This window comes from Macadamia integrifolia, chromosome 13 (assembly GCF_013358625.1).
Source record: "Macadamia integrifolia cultivar HAES 741 chromosome 13, SCU_Mint_v3, whole genome shotgun sequence".
Classification (NCBI taxonomy): Eukaryota; Viridiplantae; Streptophyta; class Magnoliopsida; order Proteales; family Proteaceae; genus Macadamia; species Macadamia integrifolia.
Window position 1 is genome coordinate 10,890,880 of NC_056569.1, and position 18,767 is coordinate 10,909,646.

Genomic DNA, 18,767 nt, shown 5'->3' on the forward strand with positions numbered 1-18,767 from the left:
CCAAGGGCCATCCATGGGGATGGAACGATGGACATGGAGGTGGAGATGGAGATGGGAGCGCTTCTACTCCGGCTTCTGCACAATCCCCAACTCAAGCATCTCCCAACCCGACTCTGTTCAGCTTCAATACGTCTTCACTCTCTGTGCCCGTGGCCAACTCCAGGAGGCTCTCAGTCTCTTCTATGCCATTAACAAACCCAACTCACAAGCTTACGCCACCCTTCTCCAAGGCTGCGCCAGGCACCGCTGCCTCGACCAAGGTCGAGCCCTCCACCAACATATGCTTGCCCACAGCCACGACCCTGACCTTTTCGTGACCAATCATCTTATCAATCTATACGCCAAGTGTGGCTGCTTGGAGGTCGCTCGTCAACTGTTCGACCAAATGCCCCTGAGAAATCTGGTTTCTTGGACTGCTCTTATCACTGGTTACGACCAGCATGGCCGATCCGATGATTGTTTTCGACTATTCTCCTCCATGCTTGCCCACCACCATCCCACTGAATTCGCCTTTGCGAGCGTTCTTGGATCCTGTAATTGCATTCGAGGCCGGCAGGTACATGCCCTCGTCTTAAAGACCTCTTTTGATACTTATGTTTACGTTGCAAACGCTCTTATTACAATGTACTCGAAGAACTTAGGTTGTGATGGCGCTTGGGCCGTCTTTCAAAGCATGCCAACACGTAGTCTTATCACTTGGAATTCGATGCTCGCAGGGTTCCAGCTTTGTGGTTATGGGGCCCAATCGCTGGACCTCTTCTCTCAAATGCACAGTGATGGTATTGGATTTGATCGGGCGACATTTTTAAGCGTTATTTCTTCTTTGTGTTCAGATGATAACGATGTTGTTTTGGGCCTTGAGCACTGCTACCATTTGCACTGCCTGGCTTTGAAGACTGGGTTTGTATCTCAGGTTGAGGTTGCCACTGCCTTAATGAATGCCTATTCAAAGCTTGGAGGGGATGTTAGTGAGTGTTACTGGCTCTTCAATGAGACAAGTGGTTGTCGAGATGTTGTTTCTTGGACTGGGATTATAACTTCTTGTGCAGAGCAGAAGCCAGAACAAGCACTTCTACTCTTCCGTCAGATGAAATGGGAAGGCTTAAATCCAGATTGCTATACTTTCTCAGCTGTCATCAAAGCATGTGCAGGCCTTTCTACTGAGTGTCATGGTTCAGCTGTCCACGCTCAAGTCATCAAGGTTGGGTTCGAGGAAGATATGGTGCTTGCTAATGCCCTTATCCATGCCTATGCACGGTGCGGTTCCATCTGCAGGTCAGAGCAAGTTTTCAACCGTATGGAATTTCTTGACATAGTTTCGTGGAACTCGATTTTCAAAGCTTATGCTTTGCATGGGAAAGCGGTGAAGGCATTACAGCTCTTTGAGCAAATGAATGTCCAACCTGATGCTGCCACCTTTGTATCTCTTCTCACAGCTTGTAGCCATGCTGGACTCGTAGATCAAGGAACTAAAATCTTTGACATGATGATTCAAAATTATGGAATTTACCCTCAACGTGATCATTTTGCATGCATGGTTGACATTCTTGGGCGGGCTGGGCACCTTCTTGAGGCTGAGGCTCTAATTTACAAAATGCCAATGGAGCCCGACTCTGTGGTCTGGAGTGCTCTGCTTGGTGCTTGCAGGAAACACCGGGAATCCAAGATGGCTGAGCTGGCAGGGAGGAAGCTGATGGAGTTGGATCCTAAAAATTCACTAGGCTATGTATTGATGTCAAATATATATTCTTCAGAGGGTTGCTTTCATACTGCAGCTTTTATTAGGAAGGAGATGAGAGGGTGTAGAGTAAGGAAGGAACCTGGCTTGAGCTGGATTGAAGTTGAGAATCAGGTACATGAGTTTGCCTCTGGAGGACAACGCCATCCTCAGCGAGAGGCCATATGTGCCGAGCTTGAAGTGTTGGTTGGGAAGTTAAAGGGGATGGGTTATGTGCCAGAGACAAACTCGGCCTTGCATGATATAGGGGAGGAGCACAAGGAGGAGCAGTTATTTTATCACAGTGAGAAGTTGGCTTTGGCATTTGTGGTGATGAATTCTGGCCGAGTTTGTGATTGGAAGACCATAAGGATTATGAAGAACATTAGGATTTGTCTCGATTGTCATAACTTCATGAAATTAGCATCAGATCTTCTTCAAAGGGAGATTTTAGTGAGAGATGCAAACCGTTTCCACCAGTTTAGAGGTGGTTTGTGCTCTTGCAGTGACTATTGGTAACCAGCCAACATCATTAAATTGTAGCTACTTGGGATGTCTTCATTTTGTTCGCTGTGCTTTACATTTTTTTCAGATGTAAGGGCAGACATAAAAAAAGAATAGCCCCATCTCCCCCCTTTTAACTATCGATTAAGTTTGCATTTATGGGGATCTGGCAAAGTTGAGAGATTTTCTTGCATTGAAGTAATCTGACTTTACTTACCCATGAGGTTTTTGGTCTCTGGTTACCACGGTCAGCAAGATTTAAAAACTGGTATTTAAATCATATGGCAGAGGTCAGGCTGACAGTGAACCTGCAAAGGCAATCGTTTCAAGCTGGTCGGTAATCTGAGCCATGGCAGGGCTGTGAGTACCTCTGATTTGATTCTAGTTCGTGGCTGATGGTCTTTGCAAATGTTATACCTTGTTCTCCACCAGGTTACAGATGGCTATTCAGTGTGATGATATAAGTCGGATAGCTTCTCATGTATTTAAGAAGTAATGGCAGTGGACCTCCTTTCAATGCAGCTGCAGAGAAGGAAGATTTCAAGAATTGACTCAGTTCCGTCCTACATCTGACTTTTTTGTGAATGATGACATGAGTACATGACTGTGACTGGTTCTTTTCGTATCATGGAAACTGGTGGTCATGTTAAATAAAAGGGTGGAATCATGTGTAAGAATGGTCAGTTCCTCTTTATTGTCTCACTCACTACTTGCCTCCTTCGAAGCTTCATTTGTGGCTTATTCTTCTGTATCGTAGATATTTTTCTTCTCATCCTCCTGTTCTGTTACCTGTGCTGTTCATGTCCATATTTTTCTCTTCCAATCTCATTTTTACACTTTTCTTACTTTTTCTGTCCCATTTCCTCCACTTGTATTTCTTGGTTCAGTTTCTGGTGCTCTTTTTCTTATGGCTTGGTTCTAACACACATATCTTCTTGGATTTTAGGAACGAAAGAAACCATGGAGAAAACCCAAGGATGCCATCTTTTATTTTGATAAAATGGATTCACATGAGACTGGGAGGTCTGAGCAGAATTAAAAGAAGCAGAATGTGTCTGAAAGCAATAAGGAGATGATGGTTGCAAAATGTTGAGGAACTGCTGTCTGATGTTGTCGAGTGGATGCATTCTATGATGGGCGTCTCTCAGTGGTTTTCTTATGACATGGGTAAAGAATTTGTCTATATGACCATACAACCAAGTAAATTTGTTGGGCTAAGGCATCCAGAAGAAGCAATTGCTGAATTAACTGTGATGCTGCCCCCTAGAGATGACGGTTGGAAGAGGGTTGATTTCACACCATTTAAGTTCTGGTCCACTGGGAGTTCAAAAATTTGAGGACAGGGAGAAAATTCTCTTGTGAAGCCACTTGTGGCATGAAGGTTAGATGTGGATATGAAGTTTTGGCATGGTTTGTTGCAGGAGGAACGGTGTTGGCAAACTATGGCAAATGAAAAAAAGTTCAGCACCAAAACCATGCTTGAAACCAGTTTGAGGTCAAAGTAGATGGAATAGTGAAATGACTCTCCTCTTCACACAAGTCATCAGATTTTCACCTCTCCATTGTAGAGAATGAAGGATATATTGGTTTTGACAGAATTTTTTTCCGAGTTCCTGCCAGATTTGCAGAGACATGCTTGCCAACTGGTTGCTGTACAGCTTAAACTCCATGGAGAGATCTGTGACTCATATTGGTGGAAATTGTAATCCCTTTTGCACGAATGCAGAATACAGAAAGTGAAATGTGTTTTTGGATCTGATTATACAGTTGATTTTCATTAATCGGTGATCGCATTTTCTTACCTGTTTTTTCCGTACAATTTGAAGGGTTACCGGGTTAGGACCTGAACTCTGTTTCTCGTGTGCAAAATGATCGTGGTGAATAAGTAGCCTCTATTTAGTTACAAGACAGGTGAAATGGAAGGAAGTGAAGACAAAAAAGAAACTGAATGTTTTCATTTCACTTCACTTGCAACCAAACAGTGTACATAAATTTGTGATTTGTGACAGGCTACCAAAGCACATACCCAAGGATTAGTGATGGAACAATCTCATTAAACCCCAGCAAAGACCAACCTAAAGAGATTCTGAATGTGGTTTCTCTGCATCTTAAGAATGGCAACAGTGGCAGGATAAACCGCAGTTGCCACGCGCTGCGGCCAAGGTTTTGGGTATCCGCAGGGGTCTGTCCTGTGTGGCTTCAACCTGCATGCCCAAATCTGATTGCCTTGTAACTTGCTTAGTGCTGTTAGTGTTTCACTTAATGAAAAATGAGGGGTGGTGTTCAGGGTTGAGCAACACATTGAAGATTGGATTGAATTCTGTGGCTTAGTCTTTGGAAAACTCTTAATACCCTCTAGATTTATTCAACAGGGGATGCTGAGAACAATAAAGATGCAAGTGTTCAATTAGTGTAGAAAAAGTACAGCATGACCTACTTGAACCAAGGTTGTATCCTCACTGGAGCTCATCCTGTGTCTTTATGCAGTAGTCAGTACAAACCTAGGAGCATAAGGTGGGACCTATTAGGCCCGACCGGAATCAACCGGTTAACACCCCTAACCGCTACCATGGGATGGTTGTAAATTCACTCGCTCGTGGCCTCCACGCTATTAAAAGCGTGTGATTTAAATATAGGGTCGTGGCCCTTAAGTGCACGCTCGGCATCGACAAGGAGGGTAACGTAGTCATTTCACACTCTGTTTTATCTACCAATCACGTTTGCGCGTTTTATCTCATACGGTCTACCGGGGAAGAACTTGGACTCCTTTTATAAGGCTTTTTCGAGATTGACTCCCCACTTCTTCGATTTCGGTCTCAGGAGAGGAAGCTTGCTCGTCTTTGAATCTCTCCCTCTCTTCTTCGATTCTTCCTATCTCTTTTCTGTTTCTCAGTTCTCATCTACACGCAGGGAAAGTTTTCCTTTCAGGTGTTTATGGATTCGAGATGCAGAGGCTATTTTTCGTTCTCCTCGATCTTTGCCTCCCAATCGGTCTTTCATCTGATCACTCTCTCAGTGTCGTCTTCCGTTCGTTCTTTCTCCACTCGATTAACGCCTTGGTTTAGAGAGCTTTGGATTAGTGTTCCCGTATAGCAAAAAAGGAGCAGAAAATTCTGGGATTGAAATTCTGGAAGGTATTTAGGGCTTTTTGTGCTGGTTACCTTCGATTATTTGCTTCTTAATCGAAAAATATTAATTATTTCATGTGAGAGTAGAAGTAGATGGTTGCAGGATATTTGGATTTATGTTAATGGGTTTTCGCTTTTTTCCTTCCTAAGAAAATCTGATTTTGTTGTAATTATGTCCCAGTTTTGATTGTGTTGACCTTGAAATTTTCCTTGGAGTGGCTGTGCTTGTTGAAGATACTCGTAACTTATTGTGGGACAATTGGAAAATTAGTCTATGTGAATTTGCTATTTGTCTGTAATTTAGGCACCCTTAAGGTTGCTACAACTGGAACTCCTATTTACATTCTTGCTTTTCATGGGGTTACTTCATCCACATCACCCTGTTGCGATCCCATTTCAGTCATATGGGGGATGATCCCACATCGGTTACACAAGAGAATTGATGTGGGTTGATGACTTGATATAGTCTTGGGTTCTCTCGCGTTGTAAGCTGGTTTATGAGGTTTTCTTCTAGGTCCGATTGACATCCCCAGCCTGAAAACAGAAGAAAGTAATGTGCAAGATACGAGATAGGATTATCCATGGAGCTTACCCATTATAAAGGATAAAAAAAACACCCGTGAGGGTATTGCATCTTGCAAGTTAATATAGGGTTGCAGAGTTCTTGTAGGAAAATCCAATAAAAATTTCTCATGATTGCCTTGCATTGTTACTAATAATAAATGAAGTTTTGGTGAAGTTATGAGTTAAGATGCACATATAGAAATAATCTGAAACTTATGCTATTGATTGCTGGTTGTTAATTCTCACCATATTTGGGTTCTCACTTTAGTTTGAGAATTCATTAGAATATTTTTTGGGGTTTCTGATCCATAACTGCTTAATTTTGAAGAGAATGAAATTATAAGCCTATAGAGTCTGAGATACTAGGTTTCCTGCTACTAAAATATGAACCTTTGGCAGATAGCACTGACCATTATCTATGGTTTATGGTAAACATAGGAAGAAGCAACCCCTATGCTAAAGCAATGGACCTAATGCAAACCAAAAGAATAACAAGCCCCAGGTCTTGGAATTTTTTAAGATACTATGAAGTTCAATGTCTGTGAAATCTCAAGTATTGGATGACCTGTGGTGCCTTCATACCGGCCAGAATCTATTTTTCTAGATGTAACTTCTGTTTTTGGACTCTGCAAAAGGTAGAAGCTTAAGTCCTTGTAATTTATATTGCACTCGGAACCCTCCTCAGGCTTGCATGTGGCTTTTGGTAACATAGTGATCAAATAGCCTTACCACAGAAAACTCCTAGTGCCAGGAAATTAATTGAAACTAAACAACAGAAATAATGAGCCGGGACTATTCCACTGAAGCATCAACAGTAAGGGAAAGCTATTAATTGGAATAAAACAATATACATGACCAGCCCTTAGTCCTTGGAGTGCTTATTCTTATTCATAGTAGTATGATGCAAGTTCAAATATTATTTATTTTATGGTATGGAGGACCTCTGTTTTTTTTTGCAAGTTGAATGGGCAGTGCCATATTTCAGATGTTTGATGTTGGGATTGCACTGAAGTGTTTTGATGGTGGTGATTTTAGTTTTTGATCGACCTACACTTGAGCTTTGTTCACAATTCATAATTAGGTATTATGTTGATGAATTGCTTATCTTTGGTTTGAACATGCAAAACCAGGTGATATAGGAACAGGGGTTCTTGGGATTCCTGCGACACAAATTAAGAGGTCATCTCAAAATTTTGGAAAGCAAGTACACAAGAGAAGGTGCACGAAGAAGGGTTTGTAACTTTGTGTTAGCTTGGGGCCTTTTTTTTAAGGATGATTGGTGGCATTTCTTCACATTCAAAGATGTCAGGGAAGAGGGGTAGATCTCCTGGTTGGGCTGCTGTTGATCTCAAGCAAATGCAAAAACAAGATCTGAAACCAGAGTTTGATGATGGCCCCTATTCACCCATTCAAAATATGACAGCCACTACTGCACCCTCTGGGAGCGCACTACTGAGAAATGTTCCACCAGTCAAGTCTTTCTCATCAGTGCTACAACCTAAAATGGAATTTCCATTTCTCGTTGATGACAATGATTCAAATGGACGAGTATTAGAGAATAATTCTAATAGGGTGCTTGCTAATAAGATTATCAAAGAGAATAATACCGTTCTGGCCCTTACAAAGCTTAAAGAGCTCCATGGCTGGGCTGACAATAGTTTGATTGAAGACATTTTAGCTGCTGTTAAAGATAATTTTGACCAGGCTTCTACTCTATTGAAGAATATGGTTACCTCCAGCAGCTCTGAAGAGAACAAGACAGTAGACCTTGCAGAACCAAGCTCAGTTTTTGTGGATTGTCTCCACACCAAGAAGACAGAAGAGGAGGGGGGAGATTTTCCTTTGGAAAAGATGACAGACCTTGCAGAACTGAAAGCTGTTCTTCAGGGCTGTCTCGATAACAAGAAGCCTGAACATACGGATGAAGGTGTTATTTTTGAAAATAAGTTATCTAATGGTACTGCAGACTTGAAATTGATTTCAAGGTCCTTAATGTCTGCACCTGCTGAGCCTGAGTGGGAAGAGGATGATGTATACTTGAATCATCGTAAAGATGCAATAAGGGTTATGAGGTATAGTTTTCCTTGATGCTTATGGATTTTATTTAGAGTAGCTGATGGTCTGACACTTCCATTATTTCTTACTTGTGCTGTTCTTAAGTGAGTATAAAATTTCATAAAATTACAAGAATTCCTGATGTAGGGGATTTCCTAGAAGACTAGGGTCCCTACAAGAGTGACTCAATTAAGGTAAGACAAACTTAAGGGGGTCTTGGGATTAGGTTGGGATTTAGATATGCTCAACAAAACAAGATTCAACATGCAATAAATAAAGACAAATCAACATGTAGCCAGGAGCAATATCAATATAAGCAGAAAAATACATAATAATTTACTAAAGCTTCAAGTGGGGACATGGGGAAGGGAACAAACGTCATGCGAATGTTAGGTTCAGCACAAATCAATCTAGACACCAAATAAGATATGCAAACAATCAATGTCCTCTAGCAACCAACTAAAATAGAAAATCAGCAAGGGTTTTGGAGATATAACAGTGAAGAAATGTCTTAAAACAGTAGCTAAAACAGGCATAAACGAAGGGGCAAGGGTTGGTTTCAATGATAATGTACTGCAAACATATAACAGGGGATTAATGGGGGTGGGGGGTTTAATTTAATTACTTACCTGTCCACTGTCCAAACAGAGAAGAGAAGAAGAAATCAAGGTCTATCAAGATTGAGGATTGCTGCCCAGATTGAGTGCTGTAGAAGAAAACCATCCAGAATTATTGCAGCTCTTGTTTGCTTGAAGGGATGACAGCCTTTATTGACAATGGTACAGAGAATAAAGTGCAACAGCCAGTCTTCGATTGCTTGAAGAAGAGGCAGCAGTATTCCTAACAGTAGTGCAGGAAGACAATGGTACTTTGATCGATCCTTGGCTGCTTGAGGGAGGAGCACCTGTCTTCAACAATAATACCAAAAAAAAAAAATAGAGAGGCTGCAATATTGAGACAGCCAAGAGAAAGATGGAGAGGAGTAGAAACTGAGAAAAAGGAAGGAGGCGAGAAAGAGAGGAACCGAGAGAGGGGAAAAGAGAGGGATTAACGAGAGGGAGAGAATCATGAGAGGGGTGGGGAGGTTTGCTCAAAGGCTGCTTTCAATAATTTTTTCATTGATTCCATCGTGACCTAGGCCACTACATAAATGATAAACTTAGTTACTAAAAATAAAAAAGGTCAATTGGAAAGTAAATAAAGACTTCCTAAAACTAACAACTAGTAAAGTAGTTTCCTAATTAATTAAAAGACTAACAAGGAAAAGAATATTCTGAAAATAAACTACTAAACTAACAAATAATGGGGCCCACAAGATTTGCTGAGATCTGGAAAGAGAGAGAGGGACTCGACCCAGTGCTGGGAAGGCTGGATCGAGCCTCTTTTTCTTCCTCATTTTTCTTCTTCTTCTTTCTATTCTTCCAGCCACAAAGATGGCCGTTTCTTCTTCTTCTTGCGTCTGTACACCTTGATGTCTCCATCAATTTCATTTCAATTGAATGGAACATAGTGCCACTTTTGTAGTTTTCTGATATTGTGAACTCATTTTTAAGGCATTTTTCCTACTTTTGAGTTTTAACTTTCCCTAGTTTTGAGTTAAAACTTAAAATTTGGCCATTAAGATAGATGTGTAGTTCTTTACTCTTTGTCACGTAGACTGACCCATGTATGCCATCTAGCAAGTGATGGATTACAGCATCCACAAACCTTCGTGACTTATAACACCCCTCAAAGATTGCTTGGGTGAATATGATGCGATCTTTCAGCCCATCACTTTGTCTTTGGGCTTGTTCCAGGGTAATTCAGTATTCATTATTAAATGATGAGCCATTTCATTTCTGAAGCATTGTAGTTTGCTTCCTTTCCCAGTATAAAATCGCATGGATGTTGGATTTGTCTCGTAATAAGAAGTTAGAACTCCCATTTTTTCTGTTGAGCAGGTCAGCATCTCAGCATTCACGAGCAGCCAATAATGCCTTTCTAAGAGGTGACCACTTCTCTGCTCAACAGCTCTCACATAAGGCCCGGGAAGAACGGAAGCTTGCTGAAAGGCTGAATGCAAAGGCAGCTGAGGAAATTTTAACAATCAGAAATGGCGAAAATAATATATGGAAGTTGGACTTACATGGCCTCCATGCATATGAAGCTGTGCATGCCTTACAGAACCATCTTCAGAAGATTGAAACACAGATTCCCTTAAGTCGTACTATATCTCCTAACAAAGTCAAGCCCAAAGTTGAAATAACATGTCGTTCATCACTCGGCTCACCTAGTTGCAAGGGCATAGAGGTGAAACCCGACATACAAAACTATGCATTATCCAGTCAGAGACGGGCAATTTTGGAAGTTATAACAGGTACAAAGGCTTCACCTATGTTCACTCATAGATCATTGATGTTTTTGACTTCCAAGCTTTCATATTTTTTCTTGTAAATACTAATAAATCTGAAATTGATTCAAAGTCCAATGTAAGTGGACAAAAGCAAAAATATATAATGGTAAGAAGTGAGGACTCTATTGATTGAAAACTTGCCTATGTTTCCTGCTAGAATCTGGACTCCTCCCCCCAAGAAGTGGCTATAGTGAAAAACAACTTGGTATTCCTAGCTAGTTGGTGCACTATGTGTTTTGGGGAGGGACTACTTTTTGTTTGACACCATTAAATTTTGGGGTTGAATATCATTACTTGAAAATGCCAATCTATTGAACTTCAGAAATTTTGGCATCTTCAAATATTTTGTCTGTTAAAGTATGACTCCTCGTGACTTAGCTTTATCCCAACTGATTGAGGTTGGCTACATGAATATTGTTTGACCATTCCATTATATAATGTATATTAACCTAATTGAGGTTGGCTACACGAACATTGTTCATCCATTGCAGTATATTTTAAGGTAAAAAGGTTTTCTACTCTGCGCAAGGTAGACTTCCCTACTCTAAACACTTAGTTGTGCCATGTGGAAGGGGGATGTGACAACTCCAAATGTTGGATATCTAGGAAATAGGACTAGCCACATGTTGAATATCAGTCATCATATACAATCCCATGTATACCCGTCAGTCTATTTATCATTGTATTTTTCAACCATCCACATATTGGTATGCACATTTCTAGATTTTTTGAAGCTCTGTTTTGCCACTTGGCCAACTCTGTCTGGGGTGAAACTTGACTTGTGAGCAGGGGACTTTTGAGGTTTACCTGTCCACAATATTTCAGATGCATCTTGCCTGCCATGTGACAAGAAATACGTGTGCAGAATATATAATTCTCTACTCTGCGACATGCGCATACTAGAGATCCCCCTGTGACAACTATTAACTCATAAGCAGTTGTCCTTCTGACCATTTTAATTCAGATCTTATTTCGCCTTCCGTTGCCCGTCTTAACCTCCAATCTCAGCTGTATCATTCCGTATTTGTTCATTTTTTTGTATTTTTTTTCACATCTTCAAACCATCTCAATCGACCTTCCTTTGTCTTTTTATTCCCCATTTTCATGGAAGTGATGCTATTATTAATATTTTCCCAAAAATATACTCTCCGACAAACATGTAGCTGCCCTGTGAGATAGGATTCTGAGGTAAAACATAATGGTGAGCAGTATATACTATGTATTTGTGTGTTTATGCCTATGTATTTAAATGGACTTGTAGCTTCTATATGAGAGAGGTGGTATTGGTATGAACTGTTTATTTGATTGGGCCCAGATTAGGAGATCTCTGGTACTAATTTTGCCGGCAGATGATTCTACCATCTGTTATATATTCCACACTTTGGAGTTGTATATCTTTTCCATGCATTCAACCATAGAGAATGCACATGGTGGATGGGTGACTACATGATTGAATCACCTTGATTTTATCAACATGGGCCTCTTTGAATAAACCGTCCTCCATCAATCAAATCCTGATTCAGGTGGGATTTTGAGGGTGTCTTTTCAAATTGTACTTCAACCCTTGATTGAGAATTTACTATGGCCACTGAAGAGACTGTTTTGTGACAGGGACTGGTAACCACAGCAGAGGTGAAGCTGCTCTGCCTTCAGCCATCAGAAGTTTCCTCATTGAGAATGGGTGAGATACAGCCTCTTACTTGCCTCCCACTACACTGAACTAATTAAATACCTTTTCCTTTTATTCTTTTGGAAGAGATAGTTGGATATTGTAACTTGACCCAAGATCTTCCCACCCATGAATTTCATTGTTCTGCAGGTATCGTTTTGATGAGTTTAGGCCTGGGGTAATTGCAGTGCGTCCTAAGTTCCGTAACAGGTCAAAACATTAGGTGATGTTTTACCTACTGTAAAATTTTAGGGTTAAAGAACGCTACCTCCTAGTGTACCCTACGCCCACACACATGGGGAAGTGGAGCTAGGGCATTGGCATCTTTCACAGCCTGGTTCCACTTCCCCATGTGTGTGCGTAGGGTACAGTAGGAGGTGGCGTTCTTTTTCCCAAAATTTTAAGTAGTTTTATTCGTTTAATCATTGCAGATTATTGCATGTGATTTAACTTATCTTTGAGTCATTAATTGTTCTTTAAAGGGCTTTGCTCAAGATCATCAGAGAATTGTACCAACAGGCTTGAGCGTCCTAGAAATTGTAATTTGTAATGATCTGTGTTGTGTTGTGTTTCACCATTGGCTATATCAAATCTTTAAAGACCTGAATAATTGTCATTTTTCCCAAGATAAACAAAGCCTTTAACAAATTGCTTTCCCACCGATCTTTTGATTTTTGAGAATCACACCCTCCCCCTTTTGTATCTACCTCTCTGTTTTTTACTCTTGTAATACTTCTTTCTTGCGTTCTATTCGATCTTAATGAAGTGTGTTTAGCCAAAAAAAAAAAAAGTATACCAAATGCAAAGACTATCTCTTGTGCATATCAATGCTTAAATAGTCAAGTTTGTTGTGCATCGTGCCTTTCCTATTCCCCCCACCTCTACACAAAAAAAAAAATCTAAATATTAAGATAATACAGAGTAACAGATCTACCAGTTTAACCCTGAGATGCATGCCCTATGAGCAGGATATAAGTTCTCTCTCACAGGATCTGTCTATATTTCTTAATCAGTAAGGGTTCACAAGTGGGGAAATCCCTTGCCCTTTTTGGCTTTGTCCCTAATTTAAACTTGAACCTGACCCTACATTGAAGGAGACAGGGAAGGGCAATAAGGTAGGTATAAGGCAAACTAAGTTGAGTAGGTGATAATGTAAAGAAACTCAAAAATAAAAATAGGAGTATCAATCTTACCAGGAAAAAGAATGTCTCCAACATAGGAAAGATACAACTATGGGACACAACAGTTGCCATCTTTGTTTGGTAACTGACATTAAACCAGGGATTGTTTGAAGTAGAAGGAGGTTTATCGCTTACATAATTTATAAATTAACAAAAGAGTATACAATATTCACCGACATGAAGGGCTGGTTATTGGTAAAATCTTCTGTCAAGGAAGTAAGGAATATCCAATTATTGCCTGTTTAACCAATGGGTCTATAGCTCATGTTTGGTGATGAACATGCCATTTCTTGGAAGCATCAATGAAGAAGACATCCATAGCATTCTATGTGTGGAGGTCCATCACACATGAAAAGCCCTTTAAAAATCACTAATGATTTCATAATAAGTAGCATTTTTGCCGTGACAAATTCTCTCATTTAAATAAATTTTCTTCTTGTTTTCTTAAAAAAATTAATTTAAAAAAAAAAAAAGAAAAAAAAGCCTCTCAGACTTGAAGAAGTTTGCACTCTTGGGAGGACGTCCACAAGTTTGGTGCAAAAGTTAGTGTCAGTCGTTTTACCATAAAGAGGGTGGGATCCCAAAGAAATGATAGGGTTATTAATAAGGGGATTCGAACACAGGTAAGACACCTTATGAAGTGTTTTATTCACTAAAAATTACCAATGGATCAAGCCAATTTAGGTGATTTTGAAGTTAGAAACAGACTTATGAACATCTAAACAATTCTTGAGTTAACAGCACTTATTATTATGATTATTATTTTTTCAACGGGATTAGTAGTCTAGTGGAAGGAAGCACTTGGTCCATTACCGATCAACACACTCCATTTTTGCTATTGGTTGTGGATTTGAATTGACACAACACATTATCAGTCGTTGGTGTTGCTTATCATATAAGGCTTCAGCCTAAGGGTTATGATCTATGAAGCATCCTTTTTTATTTATAAAAATAAATAAATAAACCATTATTTTGATATTTTATAACTTCTATATTTTTTTCAAACGTATTTACTTATTATTGTTATTATTTTTATCAATGCAGCTATACAAGTATCAATACCCAAAAAATAAAATTTCAAGCCGAATCAGAGTGATTCCACCCACTGTTTCAATGACCAATACCGTGGACTAAAACCATGCCTCTGGTACCCACGGATTGAACTAGTTGGCTCACTAACAGAACTTTTTGCCTAGGTGTTTTTATAATTTATAATAATTGATACTCACCAAACATATTAACATAATTAACAATATAGATCCTTCTGTCAGTGAGTTGATATGAAATTATTTATTAACACTAAACCGAACTGATGATAAAAAGTTTGAATCTGGTTTTAAAAAATATAACTGTTTATTAAATGATTTGATTAAATTTGAATCATAAATCACAATTTTAAATCGTATGAAAACTGTTAAACTGAAAATGAACGGTATCATTTAATAAACCGTTTAATTTATGAATCTATTAGCTTTTCCTTTTGAATTCCTTCTTCTCATCCCTTTGGATTCCAAATTTACAGAATCCTGATTTAAACCTTTTAAGAATTATTAACAAATTGTTTAAAGGCCTCAAATTGATAACAAAATCGATACTGAAACCATTCAAAACCATGAAATCAAAACCGTTTAACAAATTAGAACCATTTGATTTTAATTTCTACCGACTACACTACGAACCGAATCGTACTAAACCACTTAAACCAACATCGCACCAGTCAACACCCTTACCTGCGGGTGATCCAATCGCTATCACAAAATGGATGCCACTTGGAAGGGCTTCTTTGAAAAATAAAAGAAAGAGGAAGGATAATTTCGTCGTACGAAAATGGCATTATCCGTAATTATTGATATAAGCCCACATTCCGTGCTCGCAAACGCATTATCTTATCTCACACGTGGCAAGTACTTCAGTGCCCCACTCCAAAGCTGTTAGACAAAACGGCTCCAAACTTTGTCGTTTTGTGTGGCCGTTGGATCCGAATCAGTATCTTAGCGACACGTTATAGTCGATCTTCTACTATGAAATCCTATAAATGGAGCGGTTGAGGCGTTCTAGGTTTGCCGGAATAGAGAGCCAAAGCCCTCTTTTGAAGCAAGATTCCCTCCCTTCTCTTTCTCTCGCTCTCTCTCCTTCAAAATCAAGTTTCAGTCTTTGATTTCTCACTTAGTAATGGCGGCTTCTAAATCTAGAACTAGATCCAGTGGACTATCGAGCTATTCGTCTTCGTCGACGGGTTTCGCCTCTGCAAGTTCGAGTTTCTCTTCTCGATCTACTGGTTTCTTCAATCGGTCAGCATCTCCTACTCGCGTTAATCTCTACGGATCCGTTCCGTCAACGCCGTCGGTTCGGTTTTCGCTCGACAGATCTGTATCACCGAGCAGGTCGATTTCGGTTTCTCCTCGTGATCAGGTCGTGAAGAAGCAGAATTATCCTCTGTCAGCTCCGTCGTCTCCTAGGAGAACCTGTATGTGTTCACCGACGACTCATCCTGGTTCTTTTCGTTGTAGTCTCCACAAAGGTTTCAGCGGTACACATCATCGTGCGGGATCTTATCCGTCTAACAGATTGAACGCTCGGAGATCGGTCATGACGAATTCTCTGGTCCGAATCGGTACTGTTGAGGGAGAATTGGTTAAGAGAGCTTTGGCAGCTTTGATCCGTCCTTCTTCTCATCAGCAGAGGAGAAGAGTCGATTTCCAGGCAAGGCCTAGCCGGCTTTCTATCATGTCAAGAGCCGAAGACTTGTGATCGAAGTGGCAGGTTTGTTCAATCACATCCTTCGATCCTCATCTGTAAATCTCTCCTATTGCTCGAGTGTTTCGTGAATGGATATGCCAGACACCACGAGGTGGAGAACAGAGGCGTGGCATGGAGCAGCAGATCGGCAGCGAGGGGTTTCGTCATTTTGTAGTATATTCCGGTGACCAAAAACCCTAAGAGCTGAGACAAGACCGAGCTACTTGTATATACCAGTTATACCAGTTTTGATGATAATAGATCAGATTGCAGTATTGCACAATCAATCTAAAGAGTAAAGATAAAATTAACTTGCCTAAGACGCAATTAATTGATCTCCCAAAGCTCACAAGACACAGATTTGTCATCTGTGGCATCGTTTGTTAAACAATTAAGTGATCCGTTCAGTCATCTGTGTGCGCAGCGTAGCCAGTTTCCGCTGTATATGGTTTTCCGTAATGGTTTGACGTTATCCGTCATCTGTGTACGGTGTTGCGTCATTATCTAAACGGGATTGGCCGGCGTTCGTGCAATGTGCATACGTTCGTCTTGTACGTATTACCGAGTTGCATTTCTTCGAGGTACGTTATTAGTGCGTTTTTTCTTGTTTTAAATTTGAATTTCGTTTATTTATTTTGCTCTGTTTATTTGCTTATTACGTTTGCAGGTTTAATGGCGAGCCTTTACCGGGAGGATTTGGTACCAGCTGTCCCATTACATGACTTGAACAGATCCTTTAACTTTGGACATGAATCACCTATAAATCTTCGGACAAAATAATAAATAACAAAAATCTATAAAGAACAAATTTAATTAATCAATAGAAGTAATTATTTTGTTAAAATTTCAAAAAAAAATTATTTGTGAGAATAAACCAGAAGGGTCCTGAACTAGTAATTGTGTAATAATGAAAAAAGCACTGCCTGCACCCATGAAGAATCTGGGTCTGGACTCCGGACTCCGGAGGAAAAAACTGTGGACTCCGGACGTAACACTTGAAGAAATAGAGTTGACAGCTAAAAAATCACAAATACTGGTTAATGAAGATGTACAAAATGAAAATCTTTCAAAAGTATCTGAGTGTACCATAGACTATTTGAGGGATCCAGATATTTGGTTGTGCTACTGTTGCAGAAATTTAGACTGGAGACTGGAATATGCTCTTGACCCTTGACTTTGATGCCTGCAACCCAAGAAGCAAAACCAATAAAAACTTCCGGGAAAGCAGGAAGTTAGGGCGGCAGTTTTAGGGTATTAAGCACAAACTGCCAAAAGTAAGCTTATCTGAAACAGTGATTTGAAAAAGTCATGGGTATCAAGGGAAAATGATTTCTGTGGCCAGTGTGGCCCACTGGCCGCTGCCCCTGGTGACCGCCCTGCCCGTATGAAATTAAAAATGATTCATAAATAATGAATCATAATCACACTTCTGTTGATGTTCTCACATGAGACTGCGCCAGCACACAGGTACTGACATACTGTGGATGTTCTCCCATGAGGTCTGGGGGCAGTCTTTTATCCCTGCCTGTGTTTAGGTATAGACATATGGGTAATTTTCTCTCTCTTCAATTGAATACTAGTGTCACAATTTTTATTTTATTTTATATTTTATTCTTGTTTTAAAAAAATTCAGGTATTGAGGGGGTATTTTAGAAGCTTCAAATTAAATGGTTTTTATAGTTTTAATATTCTTTATCAGAAAGAAGAAATTAAAATTAAAGTAAAAAAATAAGAAGATTGTTATCAGGATTACTGTAGACATAAAAGTTTTGTTAACTGTAGTTTTAAAAGTTAAATTAGAACAAATACCTCATTCATAGGTCTAAGTCCAAAAAAAAAAAGATAAGAGAAAGATTATAAACATCTAAAAAGAAATAAAAATTTTTTCAAGACCATAAAATGGTTGATGAGTGAAAAAATAAGTATTATAAATTTTCAGAATTGCTCCAGACTTTCTTGATGATTTATCTCTTTATTTGAGTCTATTAAACTCCAAGTAAGACCTGTGTGTCTGTTTCAATAGAATTTCTTATCATCAAATTGTCAATAGAGAGATATACTTCCTTTATATAAAAAAAAAATAAGTCGGCGTCGCCCAACCAAAAATGTTGTGATGTAGATTAGAAGCATTGTCACAAACCATAATGATAAAGTCCCAAGTGTGAGAGAGTAAAGGAAAGAGATTCTAGTGTGGAGGAAGGTAGTTGCGGTAGAGGTGTAACATGGTGTTTGGATTGAATTGAGTTAATTGACCATCTACATGTATAATTTTACCTGAAAACAATAGAATCTATATTAAAATTTGGCCTGAGTTTTTCTCAAGTCATAGGGAAGGGGAAGCCTCTTGACTCTGACCAGGATTTGAGATTCATTGGAGGGTATTTAGAGAATATATTAAACTTTTTTCAGAGGTTTGTGAACCTTAGGATGGTCTAGAATCCTGTTTTATGCACAAATAGAATCCTAAAGAGGTGGGGAGTTCCAACTTCCAACTGAAGTTGGCACCCTTTAGTCTTTACTGTTGAAAGAGAGGCATTATTTGAAGTCACGAAGACTAAAGAATCAATAGAGACTATTCAGAAGAATGTGAAAGTGGCTTTTGCAACTTGGCAGTACTTTTTGGGGCCCCAGGATCCACCAGCCCAGACTGTAGGAGAAGATAATTAGGTAACCCAATGCCAAATCAAATACAGCAACTCAAGAAGACTCATAACAAGGGAGGCGGGGGGGGGGGGGGGGGAGACTGAGGACATAAGAGGAAAATCCCAAAGATCTTATCGGATTATCTATCTATCTTCAACTACTCAATGAGTCGGAA

The 18,767-nt window shown here is 39.6% G+C and overlaps 3 protein-coding genes across 4 annotated transcripts; all 3 read left to right on the forward strand.

Moving 5' to 3' along the window:
* Positions 1-4,022, forward strand: LOC122059497 (pentatricopeptide repeat-containing protein At1g71420). The gene is made up of 2 exons (XM_042622292.1): positions 1-2,900; positions 3,168-4,022. Exon 1 carries the CDS (start codon positions 14-16, stop codon positions 2,234-2,236), a length of 2,223 nt encoding a protein of 740 aa, XP_042478226.1. The 5' UTR covers positions 1-13; the 3' UTR covers positions 2,237-2,900; positions 3,168-4,022.
* A 967-nt stretch (positions 4,023-4,989) lies between these two features.
* On the forward strand, positions 4,990-12,677 carry LOC122059498. Of its 2 annotated transcripts, XM_042622294.1 has the most exons (6): positions 4,990-5,355; positions 7,044-7,985; positions 9,909-10,324; positions 11,972-12,041; positions 12,180-12,252; positions 12,407-12,677. In XM_042622294.1, exons 2-5 carry the CDS (start codon positions 7,186-7,188, stop codon positions 12,250-12,252), a joined length of 1,359 nt encoding a protein of 452 aa, XP_042478228.1. In that variant the 5' UTR covers positions 4,990-5,355; positions 7,044-7,185; the 3' UTR covers positions 12,407-12,677. The 2 variants fall into 2 exon arrangements, with proteins under 2 accessions (XP_042478228.1, XP_042478227.1); XM_042622293.1 differs by having other exon boundaries at positions 12,180-12,677.
* A 2,579-nt stretch (positions 12,678-15,256) lies between these two features.
* On the forward strand, positions 15,257-16,236 carry LOC122060134. Its single transcript, XM_042623313.1, has one exon. It carries the CDS (start codon positions 15,383-15,385, stop codon positions 15,959-15,961), a length of 579 nt encoding a protein of 192 aa, XP_042479247.1. The 5' UTR covers positions 15,257-15,382; the 3' UTR covers positions 15,962-16,236.
* The last annotated feature ends 2,531 nt before the right edge of the window (positions 16,237-18,767 follow it).

What these genes read in the sequence shown, in the direction of transcription:
- LOC122060134 (XM_042623313.1), top strand. Translation starts at nt 15,383, where the DNA reads ATGGCGGCTTCTAAATCTAGAACTAGATCCAGTGGACTATCGAGCTAT.
- LOC122059497 (XM_042622292.1), top strand. Translation starts at nt 14, where the DNA reads ATGGGGATGGAACGATGGACATGGAGGTGGAGATGGAGATGGGAGCGC.
- LOC122059498 (XM_042622293.1), top strand. Translation starts at nt 7,186, where the DNA reads ATGATTGGTGGCATTTCTTCACATTCAAAGATGTCAGGGAAGAGGGGT. An exon ending in GATGCAATAAGGGTTATGAG is followed by an intron (nt 7,986 to 9,908) that starts GTATAGTTTTCC and finishes TCTGTTGAGCAG; the next exon opens with GTCAGCATCTCAGCATTCAC. An exon ending in AATTTTGGAAGTTATAACAG is followed by an intron (nt 10,325 to 11,971) that starts GTACAAAGGCTT and finishes GTTTTGTGACAG; the next exon opens with GGACTGGTAACCACAGCAGA.